At 41.3% G+C, this 24,705-nt stretch overlaps 1 protein-coding gene, 1 long non-coding RNA gene and 3 other non-coding genes across 8 annotated transcripts; 2 read left to right on the forward strand and 3 right to left on the reverse strand.

Annotated features, from left to right (window-relative positions):
* Positions 1-123: 123 nt before the first annotated feature.
* Positions 124-12,289, forward strand: MCM4 (minichromosome maintenance complex component 4). The gene is made up of 16 exons (XM_031612938.2): positions 124-642; positions 718-873; positions 1,915-2,078; positions 2,165-2,257; positions 2,386-2,481; positions 2,578-2,673; positions 3,125-3,263; positions 3,693-3,913; positions 4,420-4,540; positions 6,281-6,540; positions 7,744-8,109; positions 8,416-8,543; positions 9,763-9,970; positions 10,298-10,526; positions 10,629-10,762; positions 11,108-12,289. Exons 1-16 carry the CDS (start codon positions 573-575, stop codon positions 11,198-11,200), a joined length of 2,574 nt encoding a protein of 857 aa, XP_031468798.1. The 5' UTR covers positions 124-572; the 3' UTR covers positions 11,201-12,289.
* Positions 2,116-24,025, reverse strand: LOC116242253 (uncharacterized). 4 transcript variants are annotated; one of them, XR_016465162.1, is made up of 4 exons: positions 22,962-23,901; positions 5,642-5,806; positions 5,464-5,550; positions 2,116-2,238 (listed from the first exon to the last, which is right to left on the reverse strand). It is a non-coding gene; the product is annotated as an uncharacterized LOC116242253 (long non-coding RNA). The 4 variants fall into 4 exon arrangements; XR_016465164.1 differs by lacking the exons at positions 5,642-5,806; positions 22,962-23,901 and adding an exon at positions 23,912-24,025; XR_016465163.1 differs by lacking the exon at positions 5,642-5,806 and having other exon boundaries at positions 22,962-23,886.
* Positions 16,951-17,023, reverse strand: TRNAA-AGC (transfer RNA alanine (anticodon AGC)). Its single transcript has one exon. It is a non-coding gene; the product is annotated as a tRNA-Ala (tRNA).
* TRNAA-AGC (transfer RNA alanine (anticodon AGC)) lies at positions 20,786-20,858 on the forward strand. The gene has a single exon. It is a non-coding gene; the product is annotated as a tRNA-Ala (tRNA).
* TRNAA-AGC (transfer RNA alanine (anticodon AGC)) lies at positions 21,397-21,469 on the reverse strand. Its single transcript has one exon. It is a non-coding gene; the product is annotated as a tRNA-Ala (tRNA).
* Positions 24,026-24,705: the final 680 nt, after the last annotated feature.

Here is a 24,705-nt window from a genome sequence, read left to right on the forward strand (position 1 = left end):
GGCAAGGACGTGTGGAGAAGTGCCACGTAGGGTTTTTATCTCTCCGGAAAGTTGCCTGTACCGACCAGCAAGCATCACCCTCCCGCCTTCACGGAGAATGGGCCGCTCCCCCCGGCCCGCCCGCAGGACTCGTTTTGCCGCGAAACTTGATCAACCGAGGGCGGTACCACTCCGCGCTGAGGGGGGATGCGCTGTTCGACCCACGGCGATTAGCGTTCCGTGGGACGGCGAGCGGCCCGCACCGTGCTGCCGCCCGCACTGTGAGCCTTCAGGCAGGACAGCACCGCGATCCCGAGGGCCCGGTGTGATCACCTCCTTCCGCCTTCCCTTCTGCGGACCGAGTCCCCCCTTTCCCTATCAGGTGGGAGATCCCGCGGCCGCTGCGCGCACCCATTGGCCAGAAAGCCCGCGAGAGCGCGGCCGCGTGACTCTGGCGGCGCGGGAGTTCTCCGGTCTGCGGAGCGTGGGGGTGCGCGATCGGTGCTGCGCGGGGCGTAGGGGGAGCGCCGCCATTTTGGGGTTCAGCCGCCGCCAGCGCTCTTCTCCCGCGGTAGGATCGTCGTGGCAGCACTATGTCGTCTCCCGCCTCCACTCCCAGCCGCCGGCGCGGCAAGCGCGGGCGAGGTAGCAACCCGCCGACCCGTAAGTGCTGGGAGCCGGGGGGGGGAGGCGAGGAAGAGGGGGCGAGTCCCTGACCGCACCGCTCGTGTCCCGCAGCGCAAGATGCCCGCTCCCCTCCCTCGCAGAGGCGCCGCCCGGACGACTCCGCTTCCACCGGAGAGCTGCAGCCGCTGCCCACCTCCCCGCCCGCCGAGCAGAGCCCGCGAGCTCCCGACGCCCTGTTCTCCAGTCCACCGCAGTTCCGCCACTCGGGTGCGTTCCCTCCGTCGGTCGGGTTGGAGCTGGGCAGCGGGAGGGGGCTGTGTACTCGTCAATAGGGTGCCGTGTTGGTTTTAAAAGATTTTTCTGCCTTTGCGAGGTGTTTTGTTTTGTAGTAGGATTACGTTATAGTTGTTAATTGCATCACCCTGCTGCTACGGAAGCACTGAAAAATGGGTTTGTTTCAACTGAAATGCTGCATTTGGACTCTATGCTTAAGTATCAGTGTGCTTCCAAAACGCTGTTGTGCTTTAAAGTCACTTCCTACGACTTGTGGTTTATCAGAAGAGGGAGTGGCAGCAGGGTGGGAGGTGATCGTCCACCTCTGCTCTGCCCTCCTGAGGCTCCATCTGTAGTACTGTGTCTGGGTCTGGGGCATCCAGCAAAAAAAGATGCAGAGATGTTGAGTGGATCCAGAGGCAGGCCACAAAGATGGTCAGAGGGCTGAAGCACCTATGCAAGCTGGGCTTGTTCAGCCAGGAGAAGAGAATGCTCTGGGGAGACCTCATTATGGCCTTCTAGTACTTGAGGGGAGCTTACAAGTGGGAGGGAGGCTGACTTCTTACATAGTCTGATAGTGATAGCAGAAGGGGGAATGGCTTTAAACTAAAAGAGAGGACACTTAGGTTAGATGTTAGGCAGAAATCCTTTACTCAGGGTGGTGAGCTGCTGGCACAGCTGCCCAGAGAAGTTGTGGGTGCCCCATCTTTGGAGGCTGTCAAGGCCAAGTTGGATGGGGCCCTGAGCAGCTGAGTTGGTTGGGGGCAGCCCTGCACACGGCAGGGGGTGGGACTGGGTGGGCTTTAAAGTCTCTTTCAACCCAAGCCATTCTGTGATCTCTACAAAGAAAGATGCTCAGTAGACGTGTGACATCACTGCTGTTCTGGTGTTAGCAGAGACTGGAGCTGATAGCTGCTGTTCATTTGATGGCAGCAGAATTAGAAGAATGAATCAGAAATACCCAGGCAGAATCTTAATCCTGCTTTCAGTGTAAAGTGATGGCTTGGTAGCCCTGACGGAGCACTCTCTTTGCAGCTATTCCTCTGGACTTCGATATCAGCTCACCGCTGACCTATGGCACGCCCAGCTCCCGGGTGGAAGGCACCCCACGCAGCGGCGTGCGGGGGACGCCTGTCAGGCAGCGGCCTGACCTCGGCTCTGTCCGCAAGGCCAGACAGGTCGACCTGCACTCAGATGGGGTAGGTGGACACTTCTGGTTTGTGTCTGACAGTTCCTTTCATAGCAGCTTCCTGTATTTGTGTACTTTTCATTTTCTTCTCTGCAGCAAGCTGAGGATCTAGCTGAGCAGTCCCTTGGACAAAGGCTTGTTATCTGGGGAACAGATGTTAACGTAGCCTCCTGCAAAGAAAAGTTCCAGGTAAGTTAACAACGTTTTTTCTAAATGAAAAGCTAGTTTGTCTTGCACACATCAGTAGGGCTTCATACAAACTAAGGGTGTTTACATCTCAACTGAACTCATTTTTTCCTGTTGTCTTTGACATCCAGAAATTTCTTCAGCGTTTCATTGATCCAGTGGCAAAAGAGGATGAAGACATTGGCTTGGATCTCAACCAGCCACGCTATATGCAACGACTTGAAGAGGTACTTCTAACATATCAAAATGACGCATTTGGGTTTTTTTTTTTCTTTTACCTTATGTGCTGTCAAGCTAAAAATTTATTCTCAAATATCTTGCAGATTAATATGGTTGGGGAACCATTTCTGAATGTAAATTGTGACCATCTAAGAGCATTTGATGAAAATCTTTACAGGCAGCTCATCTGCTATCCTCAGGTGAAGTACTGCTCTTGTTTACTGGCTGTTAAGTGACTTCTTAATCTTCCTGTTTATGAACATTTTTGCTTAAATGCGGGGTTTTATTTTCTATGTTCAGTGTAATTCTTCATTTTAATGTCTTATTTCATTATTTTGTAGTAGTTAAAAGGTTTTAGATCTTGTGATAGGTGTCTCCTGCACATAAAATTAGCTGTTAAACTGCATTGTACCGAAGGCTCCATCATTTCTTTTGCAACAGTCAAATAAATCTGATTTAACAGTAAGTTGCCTGTTGTGTAGCAAAATGCCAACTGTGTGTTCTTTTTTCTTTATTTTTTTTGACATGCCTGGCTGATCAGAGGCATTTTAAAATGTATTATGCAGAAATATTCTGTTAGGCTTGTGGCTTGGTAGTGCACGGTGGTTTTTTTCTGTTCTAAGCTTAAGTGTTCCTACCAATTTTACACAGGAAGTTATCCCAACGTTTGACATGGCTGCCAACGAGATCTTTTTTGATCGCTATCCTGATTCCATATTAGAACATCAAATTCAAGTACGGCCATACAATGCACTGAAGACTAGGAATATGAGAAGCCTAAACCCTGAAGGTAAACTTCTAAATTGCTGTGTTAGAAAACAATCTGAAGGATTTACAGAAGTTTACTGAATTCTAACACACAATTTATGTACAGACCACTTAAAACTGGACTTGTGGTCCATCCATACCAATGTCCTTCATTTTGCCTAGGTCTGTTTTGGAATCAAATGCTGTAGAATTCAAATGGAAAACATATCTCTAAAGAAAGTCTGTCACCAGCTACCTACATTCTGCAAGAGTAAAAGACTGTTTTGTATGAATACTCACTTATATTAGTATCACGATACCACATAGTTATGACAATTTTTGTTTTGTCTATGACAAAATAGTGATATCAAACTGGATGTCCGCTTCCCACTTAAAAACTAACGGGATGTAGATCTTCAAATGTTATTTTAAATTTAAAGATTGTGATGTGATAAGTATCTGTATTTTGTAGACATCGATCAACTTATCACCATCAGCGGTATGGTGATCAGGAGTTCCCAGTTAATTCCTGAGATGCAAGAAGCATTCTTTAAGTGCCAGGTCTGCGCATTCACCACAAGAGTAGAAATTGACCGTGGCAGGATTGCTGAACCAGCAGTGTGCAAGAACTGTAACACAACGCACAGTATGGCTCTGATTCACAACAGATCCATGTTTTCTGACAAACAGATGGTATGTTGCGCTTTGATATTGGCTGAAACGAAGCTTTTTTCCAGTTTTTGCTTCCTCTCTCCCTAATTTCATCAGCAGTATGAAAGCATACATCTTGAGAAGGAATGTTTTGAAAACTGAGAAATGTTTTTCTCCCTTCTCATATATGAAAGAATTCAGTGAGAGCGTAAGCCCATACATGGGGGAAGAAATACAATGAAAGGATTAAATGAGATATTGGAATGGAACCCTCTTTACTCACAGTATGCCCACTTATATATCTGGACTAGATGAGCTTTTTCTATTAGCAACTTTTTAGCCATATGCATAATAATGAACAATTTTTGTTTTCACTGTCTTTTTTTTAAATTAGTATCAGTTTTGTTGTTTGGGAGCAGTTGTTTTGTTCTTGATCAATGTTCCTAATTGAAAATGATGAGGAAAGCTGTGATAATACAAGCTCTTGTACGCCTTGTGTACAGTTTTCTTTTTTTGACATTAAACTTGGTTGTATTTGTTTTTCCTAGATCAAACTGCAGGAATCACCTGAAGATATGCCAGCCGGACAGACACCTCATACAGTTGCACTGTTTGCTCACAATGACCTTGTTGATAAAGTTCAACCAGGTGATAGAGTTAATGTCACAGGTAAAATTTACTTTTTATTATATGCATCTTCCTTCTTATCTGAACTGTAGTAGTTTAATCCATGAGTCTGCTTGTCTGGCAATGGAATGCTTCTTAGACAGCGTAATATGCATACAACAAATTCTGTGAAGTAGAAATGTGTTCTAACTTGCTTATTACTACCTACATTTGCTTGTTTGTAGCTTTGTATTTGCTGTGAGAAAGGCTTCCTTCTTTCAAGAGGTTTGTGTGTCCCCTGCAGGTGTAATCTGTCATTTTCAGTCTTTTCTTGGGCATTTCAGATAATTGTGAGGCTTTGCTCAAAACTAAATTATCTAGGGAAACCAGAAAATGGGTGGGAAACAACTTCAAAGACTTCCAGTGAGTCATTTCACAGTTCCAAATAGCATAGGTTTATGTGCTGTATGAGATGAATCTGCAGAAGTGAACTGTTACGCGTGAGAATGAGCTGGATAGGACCTGATGGGATGCACCCACAAGTGCTGAAGGAGTTGGCCAGTGTATTTGCATCTCCATTCAGTTATCCTTGAAAGGCCGTGGACACTGGGGAAGATTGCTTAGGGGCTGGATGTCACACCTATGGCAAGGAGGACCTGGACAACTACAGGCCAGACAACATCATCTTGTCCCTAAGGAAGGTATTTAATAAACCAGGTCACCAGTTGGCCGTTCAGCCAGCACCTTCCTGGGATACACGTAGGGATGTTGCCAGCAGGTCAAGGGAGGTGATCCCTTCCCCTCTGCTCATCACTATTAAGGACACATTTGGAACGCTGGCTTTCCGATACACAAGAGACTTAGATATACTGATATAAATCTGGGGAAGGGATGTGATTTTGAGAACTGAAGACACATGAGGAAGGGCTGAGATAGCTGGGACTGTTAAGCCTGGAGAAGGGTCAGGGTACCAACTGTGTACTTACATCTGCTCAGTTATGAAGACTGAGAGATTCTTTGCAGTGGTGCTCAATGGTAACACATGAAGCACTTCATTTTCCCTCCAGGAAATTCTAATAAAGCAAAAAGAGAAGGTGTTTTTTATTAATGCATGGATGGTCAAGGCTTGGAGCAGGTTGTCCAAAGAGGCTGTGGAGTCTCTACCCTTGGAGACTGTCAGAACATGTCACAGTTGTAGTCAGTCTCCTCTAGCTGATTCCAGTTTGAGACCCCAGCTAGACCAGACAGTATGCAGAGGTCCCTTCTGATCTTGATGATTCTGTTTTTCTGAGAATGCAGGTAAGAAGGAGGCAGCCTCTTAAGTAGTGTCTGCAGTCAGAAGAGTGATAACATAGAATAAATAGGTCTTATGATATTTCAACTACATCTTAAAAAAGCAGCACCTTAAAACAACTATACTATCAGCCATTATAGATTAGATACATTATAAACCTGTTACTAAATTTGGCACTAAGCTAAAAGGTTAAATGCTGGCTTCAGGCTTTTTTTAGTGCCAGGACTTCCAAAAGCACCGAGCCTTCAATTTTATTCTTTCAATATTGCTTAACCCTTTTCATTGTTGAGAACACTTTGGCAGGAATGCTGAACATAGCAAACAAGCAAAGGTGCAAACAGCTTAAGTGTGTTCCATTATCTTCCAAGTGACTTACTGGTAGTGGGAAATAAACTGATTGAAGTCGCTAGTTCATTTTGAAGAGCTTTACTTTGCAAAGGAAAAACAAAGCTATCAGTTTGAGAGTGAATATGTTTCTTTTATCTAATGCTGTCATTAATTGTATTTAGGTATCTACAGGGCAGTCCCAATTCGAGTTAATCCGAGGGTCAGCGTTGTAAAATCTGTCTATAAAACCCACATTGATGTCATACATTATCGCAAGACTGATTCAAAACGCCTGCATGGTGTTGATGAGGAAACAGAGCAAAAAATGTTTACAGAGGAACGTGTAGCACTTCTAAAAGAGCTGTCTACCAAAGCAGACATATACGAGAGACTTTCTTCAGCGCTGGCCCCAAGTATCTATGAGCATGAAGATATCAAAAAGGTAAAATGAATTGTGTTTTGCTTGTAAAACATTTCTGAAGTGCAAGTATACTTATTTGCTATAGAAATAAGACTTCATAATGTTAAACCAAAAAGAAAAAAAACAACCAAAACAATCCTGGATCTCAAGCAGTCTTAACATTATGAACTTGTCAGGATAGAGTTGGTTATTATTGTTTTCAGGATCAATCCAAGGGAAGATGTTGAAAAGGCAGAAAGACAGCAGAACTGGGAAAACAAACCGCAGTCAGTAGTGTGTCTCAAGGTATAAAAAGGCACTGCAACAAGCCTCCTTTGAATAATGTATTTCTCTTCACAGATGTGTGCATTGTCAGAGTCTATGGGCTGCTGAGATAGCAAGCAGTTTAAATTCAAGGCAACAATTTTCTCCTGAAATGGTCATACTGTCTTTTCTATTTTTTGTTACCTCCTTATAAAAGTTATACAGTGTATCAGTGTGTGCAGCTAGGTATAGTTGAGGAAGGCTAGGGAACCTTCACTGAGGGACACTGTTCACAGCAACATTCCAGACTTTTCTTTAATACTTGCAAGTGCCTGAGAACTAATATGAATAAGTCATTCCGTGCCTTTACTGTAAGGTTTCTGTGCTGAAAGAAATGTCAATAATTCTAGCTTACTCATAAGCTTAGAAGCCTATGTTTATACTAAAAATTTCAATACTTTTACAGTGTTAGATATTAGTTGCGTTTGTTTCCTTGCTAATGCTGCAGTTGTAGACTTTCTTTGGGAAGCGGAAAGGAGAAAGTACTGGCAAATTCCAAATAAATGAAAGCCTTAAACACTTAATTTATGCGCATCTAAAGAACTTCGTTTTACTTTGTGAATATTATCTTTTTTTCTTTTTTCTTAAAAGAAAATGCTTGATTTTTGTCTTGAATAAAAACCTGATAAAGCAATTTTCTTTTTTTTTTTTTTAATGCTACAGAAGAGGTAATAATACTGTGGTCCTAGATTAAGTATAGCCTCAGCATAAGTAATGGTCTGTTCTGGCTTTCCAATTATCTGCAAAACTGGCTACTGAAATTGGAAGCTGTGTTGTCCTTACCAATATAACTGTATGTTTGTAATTAACTGAAGATATCTATAAAGGAAGAACCCTTTTTTACAATGAAAGTTCAGTTGGCTCTGTTAACTACAGAGCTGATATTTTGACTTTAAAGAGCACATTTGGTTTTTTTTACAGGGTATTCTACTTCAGCTCTTTGGAGGATCAAGAAAGGATTTCACTCACACAGGAAGAGGCAACTTCCGTGCAGAGATCAACATTCTTCTCTGCGGTGATCCTGGCACTAGTAAATCCCAGCTGCTCCAGTATGTGTATAACCTGGTTCCTCGAGGCCAGTATACCTCTGGGAAAGGCTCAAGTGCAGTTGGTCTTACTGCATATGTGATGAAGGATCCAGAAACTCGGCAGCTGGTTCTTCAGACGGGTGCTTTAGTACTCAGTGATAATGGAATTTGCTGCATTGATGAGTTTGATAAAATGAATGAAAGCACAAGATCAGTACTTCATGAAGTAATGGAACAACAGACTCTCTCCATTGCAAAGGTTAGTGTCTGCTTAAGTCCAAGTTCTTTGTTCTGAGCATCAACTCAGAGCAGATGAAACCAAGAAGTTACCAGAATTGGGGTTCGTACTTCCCTAATGTTGTCAGTGGATCAATCCTAAATTATGTAACATCTTGTTCTTATGTACACATGGCTATCCTTGCATAAACTGTATTATTTCCAGATGCTTTTCTTCTTGCTTTACTCTAGAAGGCTTCTGCAATGAATTTTTTTGATTATGAAACCCATTAAATAACACTGATTTTATGAAGGTTCTGAATCCAGAACTGCTTTTTCATTTTAACAGGCTGGAATCATTTGTCAACTGAACGCCCGTACATCTATTCTAGCAGCAGCTAACCCTATAGAATCACAATGGAATCCAAAAAAGACTACTATTGAAAACATACAGCTTCCTCACACGCTGTTATCAAGGTACTGAATACTCCTCATGTCTCTTTTTTTTTTGTCCTGTTGTGAAAAGGATTCAGTATGGTAAAATCAGAATTGCAGCTTCTGCATGAGTGGAGAACTGCCTTCTAGCATATTCATCTTGAACAGAAGATCTGATAAAATCTGTAGATCTTTATTTTTGTTTTTGCTGTATTCTTTTGTTGTTTTTTTCCTTCCCCCTTATATCAAGATTATCCTCTGGAGGAGTTACCCTAAACCTTACAGTAGTTGGTAACTTGAACAGAAACCCAGCATGATCTTCATAACCCTGTATAAGTTTAAAGCGAAACACTGATGATTAGGGAACTTGCATTGGATGTTTGGATTCTAAAGTTCTGTGCCTGCTTGTTTTCATCCTGTGAAATTCAGTCAGGAAGGGGACAGAGGTAGTCTTGCACGGTGGCTGTTACAACAGCATTTAGCGTCTGCTGATGTAAAATTAAACTATGTACTATAATTGTGAGGAGTTCCTACACTAATTTAAAATCTGTGGATGGTATGCTGGATATTCTCAGAGCACCACTTATAGTTTAGAATTCAATCAAAGTCCTCTGATAGTAATGGGTAAGTAACTTAGTTGGGATATACTGAAGGAAACTGAGCGTGTCTTGTTTCTGCCATTTATTGGATTTAAGCTTTTGAAAATACATGACTGGCTAGCTAGAAAATTATTATTTGCAGTTATCTACAATGTTACCTACTGTTTGCAAAACTATTATGAAACTTTTTTTTTTTAATTCAGGTTTAAACTCCCAGATATTTTGTATTTATTTTAAATGAATATACATCTATATGCATATAGTGAATAGCTATGCACCCTGATTGCTGCTGCTTTCCAGGACTGTAGCTCTTGCAGTGAGTTTGTCCTTTGTTATTTGTTTAAAACTCCCAAATAAAAAAGACTGTCAGCCTTGAACTGAATTTCACAGAATGTATCTTGTCTTCAAAGTGCATATGTTGAAAGCAAATCCAAACTGATCTGAGGGTTGGACTCGATCTCTCCAGGTCTCTTCCACCAGCTGCAGTTCTGCGATGTTTTGTATTTAAAGGAGTTTGAGGAAAAAATACTCTTTCAGTTTAAAGAGTACCTTCCATTTATAGTAACATCTCCTAATTCTAATTGTGGTGAAAAACCATAAAGGAAGCAGCTCTGAATTGCAGGAAAGTATACACATTCATATTTGATTCTTATCCCATTCAGATTTGACTTGATCTTTTTAATGTTGGACCCACGTGATGAAGCCTATGACAGACGTCTTGCTCGCCACTTAGTTTCACTGTACTATCAAAGTGAAGAAAGGCTGGAGGAGGAGTACATGGACATGGCAGTACTAAGAGATTACATTGCCTTTGCTCGTGGTTATATAAATCCCAGGTTAAGTGAGGAAGCAAGCCAAGCCCTTATTGAGGTAAAGTAATTGCTGTTGAGAATGTTCTAAGTCTTTGCTGAACTTCTCAAAGAGGGTAAAATGCTCGACTATTTCTGTTTCCTACCTATCAAAAACCTCTAAAAATCACAAGCTTTTAAAAGGAAAGGTGGAAGTACTATGAAAGTAATTCTGTACTGTAATCCTTAGGTTACTTTTTGAGGCATTGGCTGCTTTTTATCATGTTTGAAGCATGTGGCTTTCCACAGTTGCTGATAGTAAGAGATAACAAACAAGGGATGAAAGAGACCTGTAAATTAGGGCAGTAATGGGATTTACTGAAATAGTTAACGCCTCTCTTGTTTTCAGGCATATGTGGACATGAGGAAGATTGGAAGTGGCAGGGGAATGGTTTCTGCATATCCTCGACAACTCGAATCTCTGATCCGACTGGCAGAAGCCCATGCTAAAGTACGTTTTTCTGAGAAAGTTGAAACCATTGATGTAGAAGAAGCAAAACGCCTTCATCGGGAAGCTTTGAAGCAGTCTGCTACTGACCCAAGGACTGGCATTGTGGACATATCCATCCTCACTACAGGTTTGTGTTGTAGGGATAAAAGTGAGATGTTTTGGTGCTTTTGTCACTTTTTAAATGTAACTTTAACTTAGTAGTATAAGGTGATTATTTTGTTGTTGTAAGGAATGAGCGCAACCGCTCGTAAGCGGAAAGAGGAGTTGGCTCAAGCCTTGAAGAAGCTTATCCAGTCGAAGGGTAAAACACCAGCTTTGAAGTATCAGCAGCTTTTTGAGGATCTCCGAGCACAGTCTGACACAGTAAGCTTCCTGATTTTTTTTCCTCTTTTTTTTTTACAGTCTCATTAATATAAAAGCATGGTATTTTTACAAATCAACATAAACTCTTCCTCAAATCACATTGTTAATTTGACTGCAAAGCCAGTTTCGCTGCATGAGCTTTGATTTCTGAATCTTTGTTGCTTCAGAAGACGAGAAAAAAACAACTCGGCTACAGGGTTCCGGGCCAGATCTAAATTGCAGAACATATTCAAATTTATGGGGAAGGGAAGGAACCTTGATAAGAGAAGTGATAGAAAGTAAAGTATTTTAGTTGATTTTCTTTGTTTCCCTCCATCTTTACTTGATTTTTCTCTTTTCTTGTAGGCTGTCACTAAGGAGATGTTTGAGGAAGCACTTCGTGCCTTGGCTGATGATGACTTCTTGACTGTGACTGGAAAAACTGTTAGATTGCTGTAAGTTAGTCCTTCCTTGCAAGCTGGCTGTGGCTTTTACTTCATCTTCTGTACGCTGCTGCCAGCTTGCAAGATCTTCAAGTTTTGGGACTATCATTTGCTGTAAGTGCCACTTAATCTCTTGTGCTGATAGAGTAGTAACCATTATGAAGGTCTAAAGTGTTTTAATTGAGTAATGCTATTTACATTTGAGAAAATGTAATTACTACTATTTTATTGCTGTGTTTTTATGTTTTGTAGAACATGCTAATATCACTGTATGCATTTCCAATGGAATTGTAAAAATTCATCATAAATTACTGATAAATGCAGTTTGACTTTGCTGTTATCTGTAATAAAGTTATTTGATTTAAAAGCCTACCTGCATATCTTGTGATAAACAGTTTCCAATCTAGAATTTCTGATTGATGCTAGAAAGCTTTGAGAGCATGAAAGTTGGTGGGGTTTTTTTGTTTTTTTTTAAACCTAAGGTGTACTTTTTTATCCGTTAGTATCTGCAAGATTAAAAGAAAAAGACAGGTATCTTCTACTTGAAATTGAAGTTTCTTAATGTAATCATGACTGGCTAAATTAAGATATGACAAAGCCATTACAATAAGGATAGGTAAGTCCTGAAAGAACAAGGTTACAGTATTGCATGGCTGGAGAATCTTCTGTTTTGGCTGGGTACATAATATATGTCCTCAGCCATTGCATGTCAATTACTGCTACAGTTTAAACAGCTGAACTAAAAGAAGAGTTGTCCACTTCAGTGCAGACAGCACTGTGCTCATCTCAACTGCTTGCTTAACTATTTCAGGTTAAAAGGGTTGAAATAAGTACTCCTGCGTTATACCACTGCTTCCAACAGAGATTATGTGAACTTGTATCATTTGAAAAGGGGTGCCTTACAACCTAACTTTTCTTGCTACTGGTTTGTGAGGAGCAAAATACAGTTTGCTTCACTGTAATGTAGCTGAACTTTCAAGGATTTGCTTTCAGTGCAAAGGAGCAACTTTGTTTCTATCCAAGTTTAAAAATGTAATGGATGTCAGAAGTATCAATTTAATAAAGTTCCAAGCTCCTTTAAATGCTAGAGTCAGATTGTCTAATGTCATCTGGTCTTATGGGATCTTAATTCATTTTCTGCCATTTTATTAGCTATGTATTTTACTTCAAAAGTATTCTCTTATGCCTTCTCATTTCTCTGATGTAACATACCTTTATTTTAGTTGCCTTTTACATGAGACTGAGTTCTAAGCAGTTGCTTCTCACTTAAGTTGTGAAAACTATGGCTTGCATAATTTATATTACTTGATCCATAAAATACTACACCACTTTACAAACCTTTCTATTTGGTACCTCCCTTTGTCAGTTGAAACAGCACTGTGACATTTTATTAATTATGTTTCCTAGTTCTGGAATGTTTTTTTCTTTTAGAGATGTGCACAAAGCCCAGAGATTCAAATATAGTAATGCATCTGGCTTACAGCATCAGCATTCTCAAGTTAAAATTGCTTGCCAGTATGGAAACTGTTCCTGTGGAACAGAAACTGAGCTGTTTATCTGATTCCAAATGTAAGTTGAATTGTTTATCCACAAAATGAAGTCTTCTAGGAAATGGAAGAAAGGAATGAATAGTTGTGTAAGCCAGATTTCAGCTCCTTTAAGAGAACTTCATCTTTATTAAAAAAAAAAAAAGGCTAATCAGATTATTCTGTTCAGCATATACAGCGTCACTTGAAGAAAAATCCCGCAGGGTCACTCTTAAAGCTTGAAGGTAGTAGTTGACAGAATTATTTTCAGGGTTTGTTGAGTTTATTTGAATTAGCAAGGAGAGCAAGTGCTCCTTCACAGTTATGTAGATACAGAATGGAAACGCTTGTATATGGTCTTGGTTAGGAAAAAACTGATTTTCAAATCTGAAACACTCCCATAACATGAAATGTACAGAAAGCATAAGGAAGATTTCAATCCTTTTCTTAGCAAATTTGTGAATATTTTCCTTACTCTATAAATAAGTTTATTTATAAGTTGCTTGATTTATCCTGTGCTGTTAACAGTTAAACTCATTTAAACTCAAGTTATTTGAAGATTGGGGCATGCTATTTTCTCATTTGTACATTCCAAACTTGATATTCTTAACATTAGAAACAGCAGCCTTCCATACATACTACAGAAATGTAATAAACAATGACCTCTAAAAGTGGTATAGATGATGTACACAGGCATGCTTCTCTTTTTCTAGCACACAAAGCAGTCACCAATTATTCTAGGAGAGTAAAAACTAATACAGGATGAGGCTAAAAAAAAAACGTTGCTTGCTACCACTACTAGTGGTTACAAAGTCGGTACTTTATTTCCCTGCTGCCACAGATTTAAATGGGAAGTGACTTGGATCCTAGACGTGACCGGTTTTGTTTAGTGCTTCAAAAAGAGCAGGTGATGTGAAGCCCTAAGTGAGCACAACCTGTCAAGATTATCTCCCATCCTTCACGCTAGAGATAATGTATTCCTTAAGACTCCGTTCTTGTCTGCTTCATCAAGCTTCAGTCTGAATTTTGCCAGTCACTTTGGAATTCTAGTTCTGTTTTCTGAGAAGGCATTTAAACTTCCAGGATTATCATGGGGAAAAAAAGAAACTGTACTGAAGACTATATGCTTAATAGCTGGCCAGAGAAATGGTTCTAGTCTGAATTGTGGAATATGTTTTTATTATATCATTGTCTTAGAGCTGCTGTGTAATCTACCACCTGGATACACACTGGACTGTAGGAAGTAATCATTTTGCAGTTGTTTCTGACTGCTAGCTCATATGTGATCTTGTAACAATACACACAAAGATTACTTAGGAAGCATAGGATTCATTGTTCATAAGGTAAACCGACAGTCAATATGGAAGCTGTCATCCAATTCTCAGTTTGTATGCCTGCTTTATAAACATGAGCTTGAAATATTTAGTGCTCAAAACCAAAAAGCCACTTATTTGAAAAGGTAAGGTTTAAAGAGTAAGTCTATAGAATAAGCACAGCCTGGTTCCCCTTAAACTGGTATCTTTAGACTTAATACTGTGAAAAAATATGTTAGTAGTCACAGAAACTCTACTGATATAATTTTTATTTCATGTATTACTATGGAGCTACTCATCAGGATCCCAAAGATCCTGTCACTGTTACAATTAGGCAATTGCCTCTATGACCCTTTTTAGGAGACTCCCTCAAGTAATTTACTTGACTGTCATGGTTTTATGACTTTTGGTTATTGGTATTCCACATCAAAACATCATGTGGTGCACTAAGAGTTAAAGAGTTAATGCTCCAGGCCCAGCTAACTGTGCCAGAAGAGAACTACATACTACATCTCCTAGAGGGCTGTTTGCTGTTCTGTTACCATTTCCGCTTGGAAAGATAAAAACTGTTCATAGATCACAAGACTCCCCTTTTCCTTTCTGACCATTTGGCTTGCCTCTGTTGCTGGTGCTGTATCACTCTAGCTTACTTAGAATAAGGCCTTTGATTTTTGGATAACATCTCATTCTATTTATCAGCTAAAATTTTAATTATATTGTATTATATTATAGTGTGTTACCACAGAATCGCAGAATGGCCCAGGTTGGAAGGGACAACAAGGATCATGAATCTCCAACCCCCCCCCCCCACAACCAGGGCTACCAACCTCCACATGTAATACTAGACCACACTGCCCAGGGGCCCCATCCAACCTGACCTTGAACACCTCCAGGGACGGGGCATCCACAACCTCTCTGGGCAGCCTGTTCCAGGACCTCACCTCACCGCTCAGAGTAAAGAACTTCCCCCTAACATCCAGCCTAAGCCTTCTCTCCTTCAATTTAAAACCATTTCCTCTTGTCCTGCTGTATCTACCCTTTCAAAGAGTTGACTCCCCTCCTGTTTTTCAATCCCTTTAGGTACTGAAAAGCTGTAGCGAGATCACCCCACAGCCTTCTTTTCTCCAAGCTGAACAAGCCCAGTTCCCTCAGCCTGACTTCATAGGGGAGGTGCTCCAGCCCCCTGATCAACTTTGTGGCCCTCCTCTGGACCCTCTCCAAAGCTCCCTGTCTTTCTTGTACTGGGGGCTCCAGACCTGGACACAGTAGTCCAGATGGGGTCTTATGAGGGCAGAGTAGAGAGGGACAATCACCTCCCTCTCCCTCCTGGCCACTCCTCTTCTGATGGAGCCTTCCTCATATGATCAAGCATGTTGTCCAGGAGGATCTGTCCCGTGATCTTCCCAGGTACAGAGATGTGACTCACCGGCCTGTAGTTCCCCAGGTTATCTTGCATTCCGATATTTTATTTAGCAAATTAGTTTGTTTCTCCTCAGATAGTTGCTGCTGTTTTTTACCCATCTCCCTACCCTTTGCCCCTTTTTCCCTTTCCAAGGTCGTGGGTATGTAGGTCCCCCAACCCCACTAGTCATGGAAACGGGCCGAACCAGCCCATAAACCATGACAGTGACGGAATAAGCATTGCAACCAAACTGAAATTGATATAAACAATTAAGTACAAAGTGAACATCAATAGTGCAGGAAAGCACATTTATTTTAAAAATTTTGGTCTTCCAAAACCAGCCTGCCTTGGCTGGCTGACTGGCACTGCGGCTCCTTCCTGCCTGCCTTGGCTGACTGGCTGGACTCACTGCACCTGCCTGCCTGCCTTGGCTGACTGACTGGAGTTGCAGCCCCTGCCTGCCTTGCCTTGGTTGACTCACTGGAGTCATGGCCCCTGCCTGACTTCCTTGGCTGACTGACTGGCACCACAGCTCCTTCCTGCCTGCCTTGGCTGTCTGACTGGCACCACAACCCTGCCTACCTGCCTTTGTTGGCTGGCCAGCTTGTCACAATTGGTGTTCTGAAGTCAAGACCCCCATATTTATAGCAGTTTTCTGGGAGGTGGCCCATGACATCACAAGGCCATGACCCTGCGACCCTAAGAATGTCCCAGAACAACGAAAACATGGCTGTGCTGTGTGAGGGGAGGCTATGGCCTGAGAGTTGCCCTCCTTGTCACCAGTGGGAGTCTGTGGGGCTCCATTTTAAGGCCATTTCTCTGTAATGTTTTCACAGTCGATTCCAACAAAGATCTGGAAGTTGCACTGAGTAAATGCGTGGAAAATGCTTAGCTGGGAGGAAGGAAGGAATTCAGTTTTACTACGATACTTGGCACTGGTGAGGCCTCACCTCAAGTACAGCGTTCAGCTTTGGACATCTCAATACAGAAAGGACACTGAGGTGCTGGAGCAGGTCCAAAGAAGGGCAACAAGGCTTGTGAAGGGCTTGGAGAATATGCCCTATGAGAAGTGACTGAAAGAACTGGGGCTGAGGGGAAGAAGGAGGGGAGGGGAGACCTTATTGCTCTCTTCAAACACCTGAAAGTTGACTGCCACGAGAGCAGGGTTGGTCTCTTCTCACTGGTGACAGGATGAGGCCTCAAGTTGCACCGGGTAAGTTTAGTTTGGATATCAGGAAAAACTTCATTACAGAAAGGGTTGTTAAGTACTGGACTAGGCTCCCCAGGGAGGTGGTTGAGTCACCATCCCTGGATGTGTTTACAAACCATTTGGATGTGGTGCTCAGGGACATGATTTGGCAGGGGGTTGTTAGGGTAATATGGTTAGGCTGTGGTTGGACTTGATCTTTAAGGTCTTTTCCAACCTGAACAATTCTATGATTCTGTGATTAAAACAAAACTAACATTTTACTGAAATTGTGCCATCTTTTTAGTAGTTTCTAATTCTTAATGCTTAGCAAAACACTGGAGAATGCGGGCATCGATCCCGCTACCTCTCGCATGCTAAGCGAGCGCTCTACCATTTGAGCTAATTCCCCCCCTTTTCACCATTAATAGGGATGATCAAGCTCCCATCTTCAGACTACATAATCTGCAGATTTTAAATGCATGTATTTTTCATTTCTCTCTTACACTTGTCTCTCTTCTTAAATGAAAACACATTCAACTTCAATTCTGCAGCAAGTTTAAAACCATGTTTATAATATTTCATTTTTCATTTCTTACCAGTTCATTTGAAAATAAGATGAAATAAATGTGTTTTCCAGGTGTAAAAAATATTTTTTAAAAGTTTATTACTTGGAATTCCTAGAAGGTATTATGTTCCGACATTTGATTTTTCCTTTCTCTTCTAAGTGCCATGAGTCAGTCTCTACTTATGTTTATATAATTTTTTAAATATGAAAAATTATTTAAATTTAATCAAACACATGGTAGCACTTGAGAAATGAAACACGAGCATCTAAAAAGTAACAATTTATCTCATAAAATCCCAGTTCAATACATGAAAACATTTCGTAGTTAATGGCGTGTTCTTCCACTACAAGCAAAACAACACTGGAGAATGCAGGCATCGATCCCGCTACCTCTCGCATGCTAAGCGAGCGCTCTACCATTTGAGCTAATTCCCCCCCCATGTCCCTAATTTACCCTCTAATCACAGATTTTAGTAACCACAAATACAGCATTTCCTTCAGTGAATGCTCCTTTATGTTGGGCAGTAACCCCAAGCCAGCCATTCAGAACACTTATGACCACTTTACCTTGAGCTTATCTATTTTTTCCTTCCTCAAAGATAGCAAAGTTAATTAAAGCCTAACACAAAAGAATAAAAAAAAAAAAACTTAAGGACAAGTGGGCCAACTTCTCTTCCCATGAAATGTGGAGGGGGAAGAGAAGTAAAGAAGATTATATTCCTTAGAATAACTAACTAATGTTCTTACTAAACTAGAATTAATAATAGAATCATAGAATAGTTTGGGTTGGAAGATACCTTTAAGATCCTTTAGCTCCAGCTCCCCTGCTATAGGCAAGGACACCTCCCTCTAGACCAGGTTGCTCAAAGCCCCATCCAGCCTTGCCTTGAACACCTCCAGGGAGGGGACATCCACAGCCTCTCTGGACAACCTCTTCCAGTGTTGCACCACCCTCACAGTAATGAATTTCTTCCTGATATCTAGTCAAAATCTACCCTTTTCCTATTTAAAACCATTTCCCCTCATCCTGTCACAACAAAGAATACATTCCATATCAATGGCTCAAAATCAAAGTTTGGGTCAGCAGCATTAAAGGGCACATTTATAGAGTTAAACGTGTAAAACAGTTATTATGATGGGAATCTACTGAAAACATCACCGCATCCTGCAGAAAGTGTTTACATACATTCCTACTTCCGAGTATAGCAGAACACTAATGGAATATTAATGAGAGACCTACCACTGTGATAACAGTTCTACCTACAGTAACACCAAAACACACTTATTTTTACTTCACTCAACAGCAGAAGCTCTATTTACTCTGTAAGTTGTCGCTTACAGCGAGAGTGGGGTTGATGTCTTCTCACTGGTGACTGTACGAGGGGAAGGTTTAGGTTGGATATCAGGAAAAACTTCATTACAGAAGGGGTGGTTAAGCACTGGAATAGGCTCCCCAGGGAGGTGATTGAGTCACCATCTCCAGATGTGTTTAAAAACTGTTTTGGATGTGGTGCTCAAGGACACAATTTAGAGGAAGATTGTTAGAGTTAGGGTTAGAGTAGTATGGTTAGGTTGTGATTGGACTTGATGATCTTTAAGGTCTTTTCCAACCTGAGCAATTCTATGATTCTATACAGGGGTTGTTACAGTTATTGATTACCTGCTGTTGTTTGAGGAAGTTTTCTATCATTCTTATCACCCCATCAATTTTTACACCATGTCAGTGCAATTTTTCTTTTTATCTGGATGTGCATGAGCATGTAAATGAAAATATTCTCCAGACAAAAAACAAAACAAAAAAAAACAACCCACACAAAAACTGCCCTCGAGAGCCATTGTAGAAATTAGGCAAACAGGTAGCAACCTTTCAAACTGATGTGATTTATTCTTCTTCGATGAGGGAAGCAACCTCACAGACAGCGCAACAGAGCAGCTCAAATTTAATCCAAAACTTGCATTTGCCCTGACAGGCCCTAAAAAGCCCATCTAGAAAGCAGAAGTAAAATCCAGTAATTTGAGCTTGTAGCAGTTTACTAAGCATACTGCAAAGGAAGACATGATTTAGAATTCAGTATGCGTGATCTATATAAGCAGATTTTGTATTGTATTTTACCTCCACAGCCTCTCATAGAGCGGCTTAGGCTGGAAGGGACACAAAAGATCACATAGATCCCCATCCAACCTGGCCTTGAGTCTCCAGGGATGGGGCACCCACAGCTTCTCTGGGCAGCTGTGCCAGCAGCACCTTGCCACCCTCTGAGTAAACAATTTCCTCCTGACTTCTAAACTTCTCCTCTTTTCATTTTCTAAATAACTCATCAATAAATTTGACAGTGGGCCACACCTGTCTTACCGTATTTCTGAAAAGTTTCTAGTGACTCCATACATTCAAGACACAATAACACTTTAACTAAATCATCAAAATAAATACAAAAAGGTAGACATCTGTGGAACATAAATCAGGATGATTATGACACCAAGAGAACATCACGAGGTTCAACAAATCCAACTGTAAGGTCCTGCACTTGGGTCACAGCAACCCTATCAGTACATGCTGGGGGATGCAAGGATGGAGCATAGCCCTGTTGAGAAGGATCTGGGGTTACTGGTGGATGGCAAGCTGGACATGAACCAGCAATATGCCCTCATAGCCCAAGAAAACCAATTATGTCACAGAAGTATTCAGAGATGTGTGGCCAGCAGAGCAAGGGAGATGATCCTGCCCCTGTGGATGAGGCCTCACTTGGAGTATTGTACCTAGATATGGAGCCCTCAGTACAGGAGAGACACAGAACTGTTGCAGTGCATCCAGAGAAGGGCCACACAAATGATCCAAGGAATGGAATACCTTCCTCTGTGGACAGGCTGAGAGAGCTCAGACTGTTCAGCCTGGAGAAGGATCTGGAAGACCTGAGAGCAGCCTTTCCGTATCTAAAAGAGGGCTATAAGAAGGAAAAGGACAGACTATTTAGCAGGGTCTGTTGTGATGTGACAAGGGGAAATGGTTTCAAACTGAAGAAGAGGAGGTTTAGATCAGATGTAAGGAGGAAGTTTTCTACAACAGGGGTAGCGAGGTGCTGGCACAAGTTGCTCAGAGAGGTGATGGATGCCCTGTCCCCAGTGACACTCAAGGTTAAACTGGATGGGGCTCTGAGCAACCTGATCTAGCTGTGAGTGTCCTTGTTCACTGTAGGGGAGTTGTATTGAACAACCTTCAAGGGTCCCTTCTAACTCAAAGGATTCTATAATTTCATGATATAAATGAACACTTTATTTCCACAAACTGTGGTAAGAATAAACATCTTAAATGTTGTATTTATTGTTTACATAGAACTTGTTAGAATATTAGCAGAAAATAAAAGAGTGTAACTTGAAAACCATACAAAAAAAAAATGACATTGCCATTTAGTAGCTGCTGATAGCATACCTCTAGACTTACAAGTTATCTGGTATTTGCACTGTAACGAGTTAAGAAAAAAAAGTTTTAAAAAAACAATACACCATTTCATCAGAAGCACTAGTGGAGACTTTGCATAAGAAAGCACACATGCCAACAGAAGAGAAAGTCAGCAGCAGTATGCGTACCCCCACAACAACAAGCGTGATGGGGAATTAGCTCAAATGGTAGAGCGCTCGCTTAGCATGCGAGAGGTAGCGGGATCGATGCCCGCATTCTCCAGTATTTTGAAAACGCTGCTAAATGTATCATCACGTAAGATTTTCTTCCACAAAATCCTCAGGTTTGTGAAAGAAAATAATTCAAGGCACTATTTCATGAGGCAAGCAGAAGAGGAGAAAACCTCAGTTAGTGCAGAAGGCACTTACTTTACTCTGCAAAAAAGCATTTATTCACAAAAGAATTTCATACTTCTGTCCACTGAAATCGTTAACACTGTTCACATGCTCGCTAAACTGGATTTATTTTAATCCTTATAAAACTGCTTTGGAAAAACGCATCTAAACTCTAAAAAACTCTACAACGTAAAGGCGTATTTATAAAGACAAAAAAATCAGAAGCAACAGCAGTGCCAGCCAGCGTGCTTTTGTTTTTCGTTCTTCAAAGCCCATCAACAAGGATCAATTTCTTTTTTATGCAGGCAGCAACCACAACTTCAGAGAAAAAAAAAGTTAGCATTGTCTTCCGCAAAGAAAAAAATACAACTGGTGACTGAAAAAACAACATAGAGATGACAACAGAGATAAAAGCAAACTGCAAGTGGAGAATGCGGGCATCGATCCCGCTACCTCTCGCATGCTAAGCGAGCGCTCTACCATTTGAGCTAATTCCCCGTGCCGGCGGGGGGCCTGAGTGCTGTCCATCGGGAGTGGGTGCACTTTCACCGATGACTCATGCGGCATTTCCTGCAGATTTAGTGCACCACTTGTTCACCCCTTCCCTCTTCTTTCCTTCTGCTCAGTATCCATCACAGTCCCTACAATTGCTGGAGAGCATCCCATACAAGATGGGAATCACACAGTGATTCTGGGAATTTTCTTTAGTCATTCAATCCATATGTTTTTTAACCTGCCCTAATACTGCCTAAACGTGAGCACTCCCTGCAACACATCCCTTGTACTGTTAGGATCTAAGCTCCATAATGGACAAGAATACAGGAATGTAATCTATTTAATTCTACCCTGACCCTTTCTGCTTTTCCCCGAGCATTCCTTCTGCATCTCAGAATCACAGAATAGCTGGAGTTGAATGGACATCTAGAGATCAAGTCTGACCCCCTGCTAAAGCAGGTTACCTATAGTAGATTGCACAGGTAGGCATCCAGACCCATGTCTTGAACATCTCCAAACAAGGAGACTCCAATTGTCTATTTCTTTTACAGGCTTCATGTATTTCCGCCAAGCAACCTTAAGACAAAATATCATTTTCATGCTCTTTTATGCTTTTTCAAAGTCTTTTTACTGGACATTTTAACATTTAATGCATATTTTTGATCTCATTTTCCTTATTTATACCTAGTCTTTAACATTCTGAAGAATGAAATTTTACCTTTCACGGCACAGCTGTACCCTGCTGATCAATCACAAAATTTCTTATCCTATTTTCTTCCTCTAGTCCCTCTTGAATAGAAATTTGTTCTGGAATTTAGAGAAAACCTCTTTGCAATGGCTTCAATTTCTCTGACACACATTTTAACACGTCTGGTTTCTGCTTTATATTTCATTTGAAAAAAATCAGCTGAGCTGTACTGAGTACAGTACATGTTCTGTACTACTTTATCTGAGAAGATTATATCTAACAGAGAGTGACAGCATACATATTACTGAATGCATTAACCAATAAAAGAAATACTGGTCCTATATTGAAAATAATTTTAAAAAATTGTCTCTGCTTTATGAAACCTTTTATTTAATGCCAGTCGGGCTTAATTTCCTTCTCTAATACTACAGCAGACGACTAGGCTGCTCTGGAGCAAAAGAGTTGGAGCTCAACCTTTAGTAAGACTGCAAAGCAGCACAAATAATCCCTAAGTTTGCTTCCATCTTTCACACAGTCAGTGTCCAAGAGCAGCTACTGTCCGAGTCCAATTTAAACAGAAATACAGCAGAAAATGCTGCTTCCGGTAACACCCTGCCTATAAATATGGCTTCTGAGTTCTCCAATGAGAAAATGGCAGGCTAGACTTCAACTACACCTTACATACTGTGGTTCTGTAATATCACAAAACCATGCCTCTCAGATTCAAACAAAAAGGTTGCCAGTGTTCACAGCTTAATTCTATTTGCCACATTCTCACATGAAAAACACACTTAGCAATTGCCTCACCACACAAAAATGCAGCAGGATTTACTGGAAGGATGCAACACACACTGACATTTATGGCTCCTGCGCAGTTTGCTTCCAAATCAGATGCACCTACGGGGTATTTGTGACCTCACAAACAGGGACTGCAGACCACATGGCCTAACACTCCAACCCGTCGCTTGATACATCAGTCAGAGAAAAAAAAATTGCTGTACCTTGAGCTCCCTCCTGTGGATTTTACAAAGGAATAGAACTGTGTACTTCCCAGTATCCGAGAATTTCTCTAGATTAATGAAGTAGTTTTAAGCAAAATGATCTCATCCAATTAAACAAAAAAGTCCCAAGGAACTGGATCAGTAAATGACCAGAACAAAGATCGGAGGCTGTAAGATACACAAAACACTTGCTGATCAGCACATAGCAACTAATTACTTAGGTACACACGAAAATGCAAGAACTTATCTTTAGTCAATTTACACGCCACTCAACAGTCTGTTTTAAAATTAAAATAGATAAACCAGTAGAAAAGATGCATTCACGGACAAAGCTATCTGTACTCAAAACACAGGTGTCTGACACAAAAACATCACAACCAATCCTGAAATAAAAGGCAGTCAGTTTAAGATAGCACTAAACTCAGTGAGTTCTTCAACCCATGTTGCCCCTGATTCGATCCTTCCACTTCTTGTTCTCAGTGATATACTGAGCGACCTTTGGCTGAGTGGCATCAGAAGGGAATGCAAACTACAGCTATTCCATTTTTACTAATATAATGCAAGACTGGCATCGTAGCAGGCATTGGAAGCAATCCCAGACAGGCTGAAGCCCAGAGCACAGCAGTACCACAGCATAAAGAGCCACAGAAGAGCTTACTCCACCACTCCCTCCCCTCAGCAGTTCGCCCCAACAGAGCTCTGGGGGCTGCATCTCCTCACAGCCCATGCCCCAGAACCTGCAAAACACAGACTCACACTAACACCACAACCAGACGATCTAATAGCACAAAAAGACCACAGAAAACCGCCTCCACCTGCTCTTCTTCGAGGGCCTCCCAGGCTGACACAACCAGCCCACGGAAATTCCAAGGACTCTCCTCCTCACACCCTTATGGAGGAGCAGAGCTCCGCCCAGTGCTGGAATCTTCTGTGGCAGTGCCTGCTCCCCCATTGAGCAAATCACCAAATGTATTTCCCAAAACAAAGTGGAGGAAAAAAGTTGGAATTTTTAAAAATTTTCTTCAAGCAAATGCTGAAATGGTTTTCTCAAAAGCTAATGACTTTCTGTAGTCATTGCAAAATATTGTTAATAACATTACTGATACTTCAACACTTCGCAAATGAAGAAAAGGTTCTGAAAAAACTTTAATGTTCTTAGACCTTACCATTAATAACAGCACTTAAACACGATTAGTGCAGGCTTTTTACCTGTTTACCAGCCAATTAAGATTATAGCAGCGTTTGAATTGATAGTAACCATTTCTAAACAACTTTCTATGAGCAAAGATTTATCTTTTCAAAAGATAAAGATAAAAGCTTTGTTTTTCTCCTTTACCTTAGAATGGCACTACCCAGCCAGGAAGTAACTCAGGAATGCCTGATCTAAATATGCTCTTTGTCATCACTGTTAAAAATGATTGACCTCTATTTACCCTGGAATAGTTATTGTTGGTTAGCTACCTCATTCTAAATTCCTGCAGATGATCAAATAAGCAGGTACTCCTAGGCCCAGATGCTCCAGGCTGAATTTGTATAAATAAGGTCACATA

Source organism: Phasianus colchicus, chromosome 3, assembly GCF_987193195.1.
Source record: "Phasianus colchicus chromosome 3, bPhaCol1.hap1.1, whole genome shotgun sequence".
Taxonomy (NCBI): Eukaryota; Metazoa; Chordata; class Aves; order Galliformes; family Phasianidae; genus Phasianus; species Phasianus colchicus.